The sequence below is a fragment of the Crotalus tigris genome, unplaced genomic scaffold (genome assembly GCF_016545835.1).
Source record: "Crotalus tigris isolate CLP2741 ecotype Arizona unplaced genomic scaffold, ASM1654583v1 scf7180000024370.6872682, whole genome shotgun sequence".
In the NCBI taxonomy this organism is placed as follows: Eukaryota; Metazoa; Chordata; class Lepidosauria; order Squamata; family Viperidae; genus Crotalus; species Crotalus tigris.
Window position 1 is genome coordinate 6,020,640 of NW_024100540.1, and position 16,121 is coordinate 6,036,760.

The window sequence follows — 16,121 nt, forward strand, 5'->3', positions numbered from 1 at the left end:
CCACTGATCTTTGGCTAAATTATACTTGTAGATAAATATAAACACTTCACTAATACCAAACTCTGTTCTCTAGAGGAGAGATGGGGGATATCATAATTGTGGGCCCCCTGAAGTGCAAATACCTTTTTTGAAAAGTAATAATTATGCATTATACCGCAAAAGGTATTATGAGTTTTCTATTTAAGGTAAATGCTACATATTTGATCTAATCAAGTCTTATACAGTGTTCATTAATTGTTTTCACAGCCTTGGAAAATGCCAGGATTCTGCCATTGCTTGCTTACTCTCATAGAGTTTGAGAAATAATAGAATGGAAGGATTGTTTTAAGTGGGGGACGGAGAGAAATTATTTCTTCTGTGAAGTTAATAAAAAGAATCCTTATTGCAACATTCTCTTTCTAAAGGGATCATATGATCATACTTGCAGTGGAAATATGGTACCTTTCTTTTACTTTTATTTGTTAAAGGGCCTGTACTGGTATAATGTTATACTCAGAGTTTCTCTTGTTTTCTTCTTTAGAGCTGAAGAAGCTTCTTGGATGAGAAGAGAAACGTCTTCAATGGAAAAACAAAGAAAGTCCAGTTGCCGCCTGAAATAGCACCTTTGGAACAACCATGACCTGGATGACTGAGAATCTCCAAGGATACATACAGCTTAATAACAGTGGAAACTAGGTTCTTATATTACTGTGTGAGCTACTTGATAGATTTGTTAAACATTGGGGAAGGGGGAAGGTTCCACCACTACCATGTGATTATTTCACAACATTGTGCAATCATTAGTTTCTGTCCACTTCTAGTCAGATAAAGTTGGACTTAGTAACATTTCCAGTACTGACCTCCTCAGTGTTCCTGGTATTCAGACAAAGGGAAAGAGAGAGAAATTTCCTTTCAGCGTGACTTCACCAAAAAGCCAAAATATTTTAATTGAATAATTAAAACCAATTTAGGGAATGGAATTCTCCATGGGAGCAAGCAATTCCTGTTCAGAAAAGAGGTCTGATCTCAAAAAAATGACAGTTTTAAGGCTAGCATTCATTTTTGCCTTAAACTGATATTGGTGCAATATAAGGGAAAGTAAGGAAGCAAGGCAGATTTTATGTGCACAAATATTTTGCATGTTACTTATTGTGCAAATGTTTGGATTGCCCTTCCACAGATAACACTTGAGGTGATGGACTAATACAATACAAAATAGTTAAAGTATTAACTACTGGAACAATAAAACCAGAAATTATTTTCCTTATTTAAAAACTCAAGTAAAAAATAATCTGTGTAGAACAAAATCAAGCAAGTAAGTTTCTTTTAAAATTCAAAGGAATTGTGAGCTTTCATCATGTGGAACTAGGTTTTGCTTTCACTTTAATGTGAATAAATGCATTAAATCAGTTGGAGGATTAATGTATCTATTTGATTTTTTTTATTTCAAGCCCATTTATAGAGGAATTGTCAGAATCCATCTGGGAATAATTCTAGGGTTTTGATGCTTCTATTCTTAAATCCCATGAATCATCATATTACAGGTCAATCCTAACAATGGTGGCATGCTAAAACGGAACCAAACAGTTGATCTAAAAGAGAAAGGTGCAGGTTTGCCATTTATTTTCTGACAACCATCCAAAATTCTGAGCTAATTATGAAAAGTTCTTTGGGATAACATTTTTATCATGATACTTGGATCGTTTATTGCTCATGAAGGACAAAGATGGTAGAGCTGGACTAAAAACACATTTTTAGTCATCTCCTCAGACTCATAAATTTCATTGCCTTATTACCATTGCCTAGAGATCCAGTTTGTTGTGGTAGTTAAAGTGCTGACTTAGAGAGCAGGAGACTGTGATTTCTAGTCCCACTTTATACATGAAAGCCAGTTGCATAACTTTGGGCTAATTACTTTCTCTCAACCCAACTACCTCACAGAGTTGTTGTTGTGGGAAGAAATAGGAGGAAGAAGGAGTATTACGTGTTTTTTCCCCCTTATAAATTACTTACAAAGTAATAAAGACAGGATAAAAATCTACTAAATAAATAAATTGCCTTTATATGAATGTTTCTGGTTAACTTTTCCTCTAATTGGATAATATACACCCTATATACCAAAATAAAAACGGCAAATTAAGAATACCTTAAGATTGTGCGTGCATCTGGGGCAGACTCAAAATAGCTCCTTAATCTTCAAGGATTGATTCCATTAACTAATATTGTTAGTCTGAAAAGATTTTGACTGCTTTAAAGAAAAATGGTAAGAAACACTCCAGCATTGATTACAGCACAATCAAATGTTCAGCTAAATTTGTAGCAATATCAGATCATAAAGTGCTTTGATAAAACACCAGCATGCTGGGATCTGGCTTTGTTGGGTATACATGTAGATCACTAGTGGGTGAACAGACAAGTTTGCTAAATCCCTTTGGTCTTTTGCACACAGCATTCTCCTGACTGTCTATCTTGTAAAAAAAAAAAAAGCAAATAATTATTGTTCAACAGCATAAAGCTCTTCTTATACGCCATAGTCAAAAATCTAATACCCGGAAAAGATGAAACATCACAGTATTTTTACAATTCTCGCTTGACCAAAATTGCAAGCTAATCTATACAGAGTAGACAATAGATGCTGTGGCATGTAGGTGTTTCTTAGTTGAAATAATATTTAGCAAAGGTAGTATCTTTGTGGAAAAGACAGGTCCAGGCTGTTACAGCTGTGGACCAAGGGTTGAGCAATCTTGATAATAAAGCTCTATAATTTTTCCTCTTAACTTTGTAAGAATGGACAGGAAATCCTGGCACAATGACTCATAAAGGCTCCAGGATCATAATTAAGCAAAAAAAAAAAAAAAAAAAACAGGAGCAATCATAGGAACAGGTTAAACTAAGGAAATAACACCCTGTAAGTCAAAGGCTTTAAAGTTGGGCATGCACACCAGAAAAGTTAGTAACTTGAATATCCAACTAAAAATTCTGCAACAGATTTTAGTTAAGAGAAGCTGTCAGACCTAAGAAGAAAAAATTAATCAAAATGGAAAGTATGTGTTTTAATAGGAACTTTTATAAGAATTTAATGACTTTCTATCAATGTAAAAATGTATAACACAATAATATATATCAAAAGCTTTTTTCACAATCTTTGAAGCAAATTTTACCACACAGCACAGCCAGTTTGATCTAGCAGTTAAGATGCTGGACTATGAGCAAGAAAACATGAGTTCTAGTCCTAATTTAGGCCTGAAACCACCTGTGTGTCTTTAAGTGTGGAGTACAGCAAGGGCAAACCACTTCTAGAAACGTTGTCAAGAAAGTGCATAGATCAGTATATGAAGTCACCAGGAGTTAAGATTGTCTCAGATACACACACACACACACACACACACACACACACACACACACACACATCCTTCCCCAAATGGGATGACTTCCTGATGCATGGATTTCAGGTCCCAGAATTGTTGGACATTGCCAAGAGGCAGCCCCCTCCAGGTGGAAATCTGTTGTGGCTTTCTGTAGCACAAATTGTTTATCAGGGAAGATATACATAAACTATACTCCATAGCTTTTAGAATCTAGAGCAGTGGTTCTCAACCTTTTTAATGCCATGACCTCAACCGGTCGTAAGTCGAGGACTACCCAACCGGTTGTAAGTTGAGGACTACCCAACCAGTCGTAAGTCAAGGACTTTCCCTGTCCGGGAGCGCCACACATGTGTGGTGCCGCCCCCTGCGCCAGCCGAGGAGTAGCTGGCAAACGGCAGAAGTGGTGCAGACCGACCATTGGCTGGGCCACCAGCTGGCCCAGCCCAAGGGAGGTAAGGCACCCGCCGGGTCCCACGCGCGCCAGCAACCCTCCCTGCGCCTGCCGGCCTCCCACCTCCCACCCCTGGCCCTCTTTTACTTACATTTTTAGTAGTTGCTCAGCAGGGAGGGGTAGAAACTTCCAGACAGCTCGCCTTCGCTGCAGACAACTTGCAGCACCGTTTGCAGAATGGGACTTTTGGCGGGCTCAGCAGGGCAGAGACAGCTGGACAATTCCTATTGGCTTTGAAAGCCAATAGAATTAGACTCTATTCAAGAGAGTCTATTCTATTGGCTTTCAAAAGCCAGTAGAATAAAAGGGAGTAGCACAGCTAAGGAAAAGGGGAAAAAAATGGCGGACTGCGTTGTTTGGCGTCCCCTGTGAAATGGTCGTTCGACCCCAAATGGGGTCCTGACCCACAGGTTGAGAACCATTGATCTAGAGGATACATGCAATTGGCAATATTACCTCTGTGGTATGATTATCAAAAAGGAATGCAGAGTACAGAGGACAATCAGTAACAACATTTCCCCATCTTTTGTTTAATCCAGGTCTGACCAGATCTGGATGCTATTTTTGAGGTCCCTTGTATTTTAGCCTCGTGTTCCAGGAGCAACTCTCCTAAGCAACAGAGTTGCAGACTGCTCATTTAAGCTGTGTTTGTAGATTGCTGGATCATTTGAATGGAAATGAAGGACTTTTTCTTGTTGGAGCAAGCCAAAGAGAGAAATTTAACAATGGGTCTATTTTTGTTCTGATGCAAAAAAAAAAAAAAAAAATCATTTCCAATACACTAATAATAATAAAAAAAAAACCAGAAAAGGACAATTCTCCATTTTCATGCAGCTTGTGTGGCTGAACCAGCACATAGACTCATGTCTTGGTTTTACTACTCCATTTCTGGCTCTACTTTAATATCCATCAATTATGCTCTAATTGTGCATACAAAAGACACGTTTCAGTGTGTTTGAATAAAAACTGTTACATGTTGATAAAATTTCTAGATCTATTGTGAAATATATCAAAAACAAATCAAACATACTTCAAATGCATTTGGATTGGACTGTATCAGAGTAGCCAAGTCCTTTGAGAATCTATTCTCCCACTGGAAAAAGGATAGTTGTATGCCCTACTTTACAGAAAACAGTCCTTTTCTTGAAAGTATCCTCTCAGCTCTGCTTATAAAGAACTGTCAGAAAGGAATATAGAGGACTAAACCCCCCAACTGCTTTAAAAGGCTTACAAATGACTTTTCCTCCCTACGGAGAGATGTATTTTATATTTTTCTATTGGCTTGGCAGTAGCACATGTAAAATTATCTGGGGAGGATTGTCAACCACAAGTTAAAGATCAGCCAACATTGCAATTTTTAAAAAGCAAATGCCATTCTGGGATGCATAGAATTCAGACCATAGGAAGCAATTGTTCTACTCTACCCTGCCATGGATGGCATCTTACTTGGGATACTGGGTCCAGTTCTGGGCACTGTAATCCAAAAAGAACAGTGACAGATTGGAGTAAGTTTGGAGGAAGGCTCCCAAATTAGTGAATGATCTGGAAATCAAGCCTTATGAAAAACAGTTAAAGGATCTATGTATTTTTAACTTAAAAAAGAAATTTAAAAGAAGATTATAATGATCTTTTAAAAAAACAGTTCAGGGGGTTGGAGGGGACTTGTTTTGTTATGGCCTTGGGCAAGACAAGAGGCAACGGGGTAAGACTACAAGGAAACAGATTGAAACTAGACATCAGGACTTCTTGGCTGTATGTGCAGTCCACCAGTGAAACAGGCTGATATATATAAAGTGATAAGTTCTACTTTGCTGGAGGTCTTCACACAGAGGCCAGCTGGTCACCTGCCACTAGAGGAGCAGAGATTGGACCTCAAGATCTTTAAGGTTCTTTTTTGTTTATAATTCTGATTATCAGGTGCATTACGTGGCAATTTTCATTATTCAAAACACTTCCAAAGTACGACGATAAGTTATGAATTCAATTTTTAAACACCCATGTTTATGCGAATTTATGTTCCCTTTTGGCATCTTTCTTGCTGATTATGTAAACAGATAACTCTATTGGAAACAGAACCTAGAGTTCAAAATATACCTGAGAATGCGTTTCAGGCCACCAGTCAATAACTAAACATTGAGTCAATATTCTACAGAGACAGGAATTCAGTGAAGAAATAAGAAATACAGTTCTCCTAAACACAAGAGTCTGGCTGAAGAAGGGATTGATTTTTCCAAGAAAACCAAGTGGAAGGATATTGAAATTAAGATCATTAGCCCTAAAATCAGAGTCTGACAAGTGTTCTGCGTGAATTGGTTATATTTTATAATCCCAAAATCAGCAGGCAAACCTAACAGTGCACTATGTCTTTTGTTTACTGGCATGACAGTGTAACTATACCACCAAAAAAATAAAAAAAGCAGTTACTTGAAACAAGGGCACAGTGTTTTTTATGGGAGAAAAAAAACATGGTGTTCTTAGTTGTGAGGAATGGCAGGAGAAAGGAGACAGATGAATGGAAAGATTGGAGAAAAGGGCTGACCTTTAATATGATGTTGTAAACTCAAGCTGCTCTAATTCACATAATTTTACAAAAAGAGGTCACAGGAATTTCTTCTAGTATGTTAAAGGAAAAACAGGAAGTTCTTTACACAGTAGAAAAGTTACGGTTGCTCCCAGATTAAGAGAAAGCAAACATTTAATGTGCGTTTTCCAATGATTCAAAGGAGTGGGTGGGAAAGTGGGTTATTTGAAAGCAAACAGGAACTTGTTTGTAGAGGACTTTTCACCTGACACAAGCTGAAGTTGAAATGAAACATAAAACTGACCAATTTCTTTTTTTAAATCACTTGATGCAATGGCTGGAGAGGTTGAAATTTCCAGTAACAATAAATCAAAAGTAGAGCAAAACTCTGACATTTCATAGCTTATGTTTCAGGTGCCAGGCTAATTCCTAACTTCCTTACCTAACAATTAAAACTTGCACTCAGATGAGCTCTCCCGTCATGTCCTGGGGAAGTTTTCTTACACGACCTGGAATTCAGTTCTTCTCCTGAATCATCTCATACACTACATTTCCTGACCTTAGAAATCCAATTGAGTAAGACCATTACATGTTTTTATTTATTTGATGCCAATATTTTCCTAGAGGAATTACAGGCCAACTACAGATAGTCCTTGACTTACAACCACAATTAAGCCCAACATTTCTGTTGCTAAGTGAGACAGTTGTTAAATGAGTTTTGCCCCATTTTACGAGGTTTTTTTTGATGCAGTTATTAAGTGAATCACTACAGCTGTTAAGTTAGTCACACGGATGTTAAGTCAATTTGGCTTCCCCGTTGACTTGGCTTGTCAGAAGGCCAAAAAAGGTGATCATGTGAACCTAGGACACTGCAACCATCATAAGTATGAGTTGGTTGACAGGCATCTGAATTTTGATCAGGTGACCATGGGGATGCTGTGACGGTCGTAAGTGTGAAAAATGGTCATAAGTCACTTTTTTCTGTGCCGTTGTAACTTCAAACCATCACTGAATGAACTGTTGTATGTTGAGGACTACCTGCATAGATTTATAAAGATTTATAATGCTTATTTTTTTCATTGGAAACATAGTCTTTAGTAACAGCTTTATCCAAACTTTATTTTCTGTAAATGGCTATCTGGCTAAAGAATTTGGGAAACAGATATCAAATATATAAGGAGAGTAACAAACAGGCTGGCAATTCTGTTTTGAAATGTCTAAGGGCTGTATCTCCTTACAACAGGGTGTCAAACTGCCGGCCCATGGGCCAGATGCTTCACAACAAAACCGCTCCCACCCCATTGCTGGCAACAGGGAAAAAGTTCCAATACGTCACACGGTGTCATGTGACATCACAAGTTTGACATGTCTGCCTTAGAATGAAGGATTCTTGCTTCTTTCATATGTTTATTTCCTTGCCTTTCTTCTATAACAGAACTCAAAGCAGGCAGTTTTCTGATTATCTTCCATCTCGCTCCTGACCAAATCAAGCCTTGTTTAGTTTCAGCAAAGAGACATGGAGAAAATCTCAGATAGCAACTAGTGTCAATCTCCTCTGTTGTAATCATGCTTAACTGAAATAGAAATTCTCCAAAGACACAAATGTTCTTGAGGGTTAAAAAAACAATAGATTTCCATTAAAATAATACTGTATTTTGTTTCTTGTTATGGTCTGAATTTTCTACTATGGATATGCTGTCTATTTCACTGCCTAGCAACTCTGGACTGCTGATATCATAAAATAAAATAAAACAATTAGCATGCTAAAACATTAAAAATTAAACCCTCAAAAGTCATGAAAATCAGATCTCATTTTGATATGACTATATTGGCAAACATTTCTACTCTCCATACATCTCCAAGGATATGTCAAATCAAGTACTTCCTTGTGTTTGTTTAAGGTACACTAAGTATCCCCCTTTTAACAGAAACTAAATTCACAGTTACAAATTATGAGCACAGCTGTAATTAGTTTCTGGTGCTGAGCATTATCATTAGAGTTAAAATGAACATAATAAGCAGTGTGCTTTATTTTTTTTTTAATTGGAATCAATAAAAAGCCATACACATATAACCACTCTTCTATCTTCCAGGAACTGAACATGTTGAGGCAGACTAAATTTCATGCCAAGATAATGAATAAGATGGCATTCATTTAAAAATAATGTGTCATCAAGGAATGAATAGTTCCTGAAATGTGATAGTTTTATGTAAAATAGTGTGTGTATTTTTAATCTTAACAGAGGTAGCTTCACCTTTCATATGTTATGGTCAACTGTAATGTGAAGGGTAACTGTTGTGGTTAAGAAGTCCAGCTGTTATCTAGTATTTTTGGTGAGCATGGCTAGCCAGAAAACACAAGACTGTTAATTTGCAGTTATAGAAACTTTATAGCAGTTGCTGTAGATTTCACTTGCATTTCAGTAGCAATTGTTGCTGTTGAAGAGTTAGAAGGGTTTGCTGTCAAATCAAATGGAGGCAACAGCTGGTCCTCTTCAGAAGATGGAACCAGAATGGGCTCATCTCATTATGCACATTATGCTAAGCAATTAACCATGGTTGACAAATATAATTCATACAAGTCCAGCCCAAATCAAATCAAGCTCATTTTAACTTATTTCAATCTGTAAATTTTTATTTTACGTTTCAAAGTGAAAGAGTTCTAAGTTTCAGAAGTCTGAAAAATCGTTCTTTTCTTCAGAAAACTCTTCTTTTCCATGGGGAAATTCTTCCCAGTTTTGGGAATGTATTATGAGATCATCACTGTATTACACTCTTCCCTTCTGTAATCTGCAGTCTTTGGATATCCAAAGACCCTCCAAAAGCACTATGTAGTGAATCTTTATTATATTAGCCATTTCAATGATAGCTTCCTAAGGTAGGTTTCCAACCAATACAATAATATTCCTTCTGTGATAATAAACTAAGATTAAAAAAAACATTATTTATTCAATGGCTACTGATGCTAGAAGAGCTTAAAGTAAGGAACTTGCAACCAGTTTAAGGATTGTTATATTCTCTCTACCAGTTACTTGGATCTTCACATAGCCTTTTTTGCAATGGCTGCAAGTGTATGATTTAAATCTAGGACACTTCCCAGGTCACCTACAGTTCAGGACATATAATATGGCTACACTGGTCCCAGAGATCTGTAGGAAAATGTAAGCATTTTGCTTACTTCTGTGGAATGTTGTATGTACCGTATTATATACATCCTATTTAATACATCCTATAAAGGAGTCAAGACTTTGCTTTAGTTTTCATCCATTTTTAGTGCTGAATACTGTAAATAATTTATAAAAATCATCTAGATTGAATTTTGAAGCTATTGGCTACAGAGGTCTTTCTGGAATCAATTTCTCTTTACTTGCATGCTATATGCAAGTGTGGATAAATGAATCTCTATTTTCATGAAAAGAAATTCAGAGAGGAAACACCTGCTTGAAATTCCATAGTACAATAATGAAGAGTGAGAGATGATTCAGAATGGAAGAATTGTGAGCAGGAGATGAATAAAATTCCTCTTATCTGATAGTCCCCCTATTAACTTTTTTGTTTTGTTTTGTTTGAAAAAGGAAGCAGCCCATAAAATAAATTACATACTTTTGCATATACAGAGATGGCCTGCGTATAATTAATGTGATTGCTCCTAAACATCCTCTTTCCTCTAGCAAAGTTTGATCAACACTTTGGTTTACTGGGCAGTAGAGAAGAACGAAGAGGGAAATCTTTTAATGAGGCATCACAATATTGAGAGAACTTAGGCACTAAGCCCTACCTTGGGGTGCAGCAGATGAAGGCACACAGGTAAAAAAGGAAAGAGGGAAAATGAAGAGTTACATGGCTGCTTCTCCTCCCCCAATTTATCTACCTAGCAGCACTTGTCCAGAGACCCAATAGGATCTCCCTTTAACTCCTCAATCCAACCAAAATATCTCATCTCCATTCCAGATGACTGTTAGATTCAGATGGAACCTCCTCTTCTCTTCCCTTCCCTTCAAAATACAGTCATAACTGGGTGAAATGCATTTTGGTGTTTTTTGATGGTGGTGTTCATGATGTTCACCCTGGGGACACTGTTCCATAATAGTGCTGGCTCTCTCTGTCAAAACATGTTCAGAAGGTGGTGCTGTGTTGACTACAGCTCAGCCTTGTATTCTGTTCTACCTTATCCCTTATGTTGTTTAACCACATATAATAGCTGGGGGAGAGAATTCAAAGCCTTAAAATACTCTATATCTTCTAATCCCCCCTCCCCAAATCAATAAATACCCTGAAATGTAGCCTAAACAAAGTGGTTTGCCTAAGGAGGACAAGCTTAAATTAAATACAGGTAAGAAAAAAAGTCTAAATTTGGGGATTGACATAAAATCCACTTTGAATAGGGTTGTCTTCTTCAGAAAGAACAGGTTCTCGTTTTGGGAATGGACCTTGGCTACCACCTATTTCTGCGTTGGTAGCAACAGCAATAGCACTTAGACTTATATACCACCTCAAAGTGGTTTTACAGCCCTCTCGAAGTGGTTTACAGAGTCAGCATATTGCTCCCAACAATGGGTCCTCATTTTACAAACCTTGGGAGGATGGAAGGCTGAGTCAACCTTGAGCCAGTCAGGATCGAACTGCAGGCAGCTGGCAGTCAGCAGAATTAGCTTGCAGTATTGCATTCTAACTACTGTGCCACCATGCTAGGTACTAGTTGTGGTGAGGAATGCGTTTGAACATTATTTCCTGAGCCACATGATTTGAACTGGACCTGAACAGTACCTGGAGATTGCATCTGGTGCAAAATGTGGTGCTAACTGATGCAAGGTACAAGGATCACATGATATTAACACTGAGTTATCTCAACTGGCTGCCAATTGCCTACCAAGTAACACTGAAGGCATTGGTTTGAACGTTATGACTTAGGAGCTGACTATCTGCAGCATCCCCTCTCCCACTAAGAATCTGTCTTGTTACTTAGATGAGCAAGAGAAACTCTGTTGATGATGTCCCCAGTGCTACATTTGGTGGGCAAGTGAGGGTCTTCTCTGGTGTGACTCTTGAGCAATAGAAATGTGCACGCCAGGGAGATGTGTTTCTTCCTCATTCTCTCAGTGTAAAAAAAAAAAAAATGAAAAAAAAAAAACCTCCAGACTTCTGGTTTATGTTGCAACGGAATTGGGACACAGTAAGGTAGACCTCTGCCTTCTGCATGCAATTTTGCCCTGCTGGCGGCATTATATGTTTAAACACTTCTTTGATTAAGATTAAAAGAACAGAAGACCCTTAGGTATAATCAGACTTTTATAATGCAAGATATGATTTAAGAATTAAGGTAACATTTTCTCTCTCTTTTTTGATATGGGAAATATGAAGATATATGATTTGAGAAAATCATAACTGATAAAGAATTTCAAATACTAATGGGAAATCAAACTTTAAGAAGAATACAAAAAAACAGGATATTGATTAATGAATTGACATTATTGATTTATTAATTGATATTATTTGTATGATATTAGTAAAATATGACGAAGATGCTTATATCTAATGCTGTATACATTAACAGCACCAAAAATTGTAAATGTGAAATGAACGGAAAATGGAAAAAATATGAAGAAAGGAGGATCAGGGAAAAAATGCTGGATTGTGTAGTATTGAACAGATTTATATTGAAGAAGTTAATGTTAAATATTTGAACCCAGACAATATGTTGTTTACTAAGCACTAAAGACTGTAATTTTTAAAAATTAATAAAACTTTTATTTAAAAAATGGCAAAAAAACAAATAAACCCATTTCTCTTATCAAGCTTTAAGTTATTAATTGTTTTTAAATCATAATTTTGATGTAATTTTGATTGTAATATTAACGGTACTGTTGTGTTTTGTAGTTTGCAACTTGGCTTTATTGTTACAAGGTACCCAGAGGGCTTATATAAGTAGAAAGCTGTAATATACATGTTATTATCGTATATGGCTTTTGTTAAGCTCCTAAAATGATTGAAGCAGCATAATATCATGTTACAAATAAATAAGATGATGACATAATGTGAAATTAGGCTGAGGTCCAGATTCAGCACCCAATAAATCTGGGCAGCTTCTGTGTTAAACCACAATTATCCACAATTATTTCTTATATTCCCCCTAACATTTTCCGAGGTGTTATGAGAAACATAAAATACTGGTTCAGCAATTCAAGTTTAGCTGCTTGAAAAAAACTGCAGAAAGGAGATCAAAAGAGTTTACTTTACCTAGAATTTATCATAATTTGGCTTGCGTAATTCTCTGGGATATATATTTTTAACTGTTTTATGATATTCTCAATTTGAAACAAAAATCTTTCTGGCCAGCATGGAGTGTTAACTTCCAATGCACATATTAGCCCCATTTTAGCAATTACATGAAGAGTTATTACAATTAGATATATAGATATGAAAAAAGAATCCAATTAGTTATGATCTATGTTCATCTGGCAAAAGCTCTAGGCAGGCCCTTTCTCACAACCGACTGAAGCTCAGCCAAAACACACAGGGGTTGGCTATGCAGAACCATTCCATAAAGGCTCATAGGCCATGTGAGAGGGGTTAGACAGAGGTGCAAAAAAGGCAGCTTGCCAGGAGATCTAGTCAGCCCTCATGAGCCCTCTAGTCACCAGAATGGGCTGGTGCCCAAAAGTTAGGCTTATTTGGGGGGTTGTGGGTTTTAAGGGGCCCAATTGGTGCTTCAAAACTTGCTCAGGCTCCAAGCATGTTTCACTTCTTAAAATTTCCTCTCCCCTATTCCTTCCTCTCTCCCCACCCCCCACCCACCCAGAATAAGGTTAATTTGATCCTGGTCCATACTGTTAAAGCTTGGCATAGCTTTTAAGCCAATAGAACTTTGTTCATTTCCTGAATCAACAAGGTACACAATAAACTTTCCCACAGTTCTCAATGAAAGAACAAATCTCTGGTCCACATACCCCCTGCTTGGTAAAACATGGCACTGCAATTCCCAGATTTTGCTGAGTGCCATCTCTCATATTCTTTCAAACAGAATTCCCTCATTCTTCCTGGGACACTTAATAAGGTCATTCTTTTATGTGTTTGCATTCATTCTTGCTATTCATCCCTTTATGAAGAGGAATAGTAACAGCATTCCTACAATTGGCCAGCATGGATACACACAGAGAAAATGTTTTGCATACATAGAAGATATCTATGCTTATTTCATTTCATTAATCCATGCTTTTTGTCATTTACCCCTCTTACATTGTAAATAGTTTTCCTTATGCCATGACTGTCATAAGATAAGCCCACCTGCTGCTCATGTATGTCTTTGATCTAACACTTGATGTACAGTAGTCCTCAACTTACAACTATTTATTTAGTGATCATTCAAAGATGCAATGGCACTGAAAAAAAGTGATTTATGACCATTTTCTACACTTATGACCATTGCAGCATCCCTGTAGCCACGTTATCAAAATTCAGATGCTTGGCAACTGGAATGTAGTTATAACAATTGCAGTGTCCCAGGGTCCTGTGATCAGCTTTTGCAGCTTTCTGACAAGCAAAGGCAATGGGGAAGCCAGATTCACTTAACATTCATGTCGCTGACTTAAACAGTGCAGTGATTCACTTAAAAATTCTGCCAAGAAGATCATAAAATGGGATAAAACTCCCTTTAAAACTATCTTGATTATTGATAGAAATTTTGGGGTCAATTGTTGTAAGTCAAGGACTATTTGCACAGTGTGTCTAACACCTTTGAGTAATGGAGAGTGGGAGTGGACTAGGTTACCTGATTTATTCATACTCATGCCAAGTAGAATATTTGCTGCAAACAACAGGAACAAAGTCATTTTAGTCAATATACCACAAGTGCAATCAATCCTAGTTTTACCTAGTTTTACCCCACCATATTTGTTCCTTTATGCCAGCTAGGATCTCTAGAAATTATTTTGCAGGTTTTCTCACTGTTATCACAGCCAGCCCACCAAGACAGAGATACCTGCAGAATATTGACATTATCAGTATCTTCAATTGTACATCACTTAAACTTTATGCAGTAACTTCTTTAGTATACAGAAACACATTCTCCATTAAATTATCTTACAACTTCAGCACTCCAGTATGTAAATGTGTATGAAACCTTGTGACAAGTTTCTAGCCCTCGGAGTTACAGAGATCAGTCGTTTCCTGGAAGCTTTAGATCAAGATCTATGGTGCATTTTCAATGTATACATGCAACCTATGCACTGCAGAGCCCAAGAATTAGAAAAGTATAGAATATTAAGAGTGCTGTAATGTAAGAAATAATCCATAAAAGCACTATAGTGTGCTTGAGTGGAAACACTTGTTGGGCTGGTTCTAGATAAAATAAGTACAGTTTTAAATGTCAATTTGTTACATACGAAGGCTTTCAGCTACCAAATGCTGTGTTTGATCTGTCTATACCTGTACCTACATAGACATTTGCCTTTCGATCAGAGAATTTAGCATATGCTTAATTCAGTCAAGGTTTTTTTGTTTATTGCCAATGCCCTTCCTCTCCCCCAAAACCCACTTGCAACTCTAAAGAGTTGAGCCAATAGAAGACAGGCAGTAGTTTTCAACAAGTAGTTTCTCCTTCTACGCAAAGGAGGAGAATATTCCCGAGGAAACATTTTGTTTCTACTCACCTGTATATGATGTCTTTTTCATGCTGCCCTTATCCCAGCTGTTACATAGGAAGGGAAGAAAGTTTCTCCAAGCTGCCCCAGCCCCCTTGTAAATAATCCCCAGGGGTGCTATGAAAGGGGCTTAATAATCCTTTTGCTGTAGCAGGCAGGGCTCCACAGAGGAAGTGCTCTCCTTTTACATGTTACCTACAGACCTAATCACAATTGCAGCTGGGCAGGGAGTGCACAGCACTCCCATTCATTAGAACACACCTTTTGTAATCCGTGGGTTGTTCCAACTAGGCTAAAGCTGAGAGAGGCAGTTCAGGGAAGAGTTGAGCTGCAGGAGAAATGTCACCTTTTCCCCTCTCCAAATAAACTGGCCCTGGTACACACTTGCTCCTCATCCTGCCAGATATGCCCCTTTGTGGACTTCTCCCCCCCCCACACATGAGTTGCCTTTTAGCTCTCCCTTTTCAGCTGTGCTGGTTGTTCAGCCTGGAGGCAGGACTCATTCGAGTAGGCTCCAGTTCAAAATATCTTGTGGCTTGTCCGCCCGCTTACTGTAAACATAACTTCTTTTCCTCTTTGGAAAGGCCGAGAGATGGCAATTCATTGCTCAAGGCTGCTGATTGCATAAATGCATCAAACCCTGATTGTTTGTAAGATTTGTAAAAGTGCTGCCATTCATGGCTTGGAAAGGAAATGGGACACTGGCAAGCTTTGCCTTGCCATCTCCACAAAATCTCCAGGTAAAAGAAGTCAGGTAATGGTGCCTGGGTGTTTATCAACATTAGATCACTTAATAGACATGAACATTTTATCTGAAAACAAAAGATTTTGGGAGGGAATAAAAAGGAAGGGGGAAATGTTCAAATATGTGACTAGGCAATTGATATTTAGTTAAATGAAATGAAATCCAATATACTTTTTGCTCACTCTTACTTCTTGGAGCATTGCCACTTGAGATATATATGTATTTAGGGCTAAATGATTAATCTTTGCAGTATGTTTCATCAACTGACTTTTCTTTCTTTCTTTTCCTGTCCTGTCTTGTCGGAGGTTGTTGTGGTTATTGTTTTCAGTGTTGTTAGCTGCAAATAACCCGCTCTGAATGTGTGTATGTACAAGAACAGTGTCTTTGAGTTAGGTTTTATTCATTTAGTCTTCATGTT

The 16,121-nt window shown here is 37.6% G+C and overlaps 1 protein-coding gene across 1 annotated transcript in view; it reads right to left on the minus strand.

Annotated features, from left to right (window-relative positions):
- The window catches only part of SEPTIN9 (septin 9), a 264,545-nt gene extending 249,240 nt beyond the window's left edge, over positions 1 to 15,305 (minus strand). The window contains exon 1 of the mRNA XM_039328025.1: positions 14,968 to 15,305. Coding sequence (XP_039183959.1) covers positions 14,968 to 14,989 — 22 coding nt within the window. The 5' untranslated portion in view covers positions 14,990 to 15,305. The remainder of the gene's footprint in view (positions 1 to 14,967) is intronic.
- Between the last annotated feature and the right edge of the window lie 816 nt (positions 15,306 to 16,121).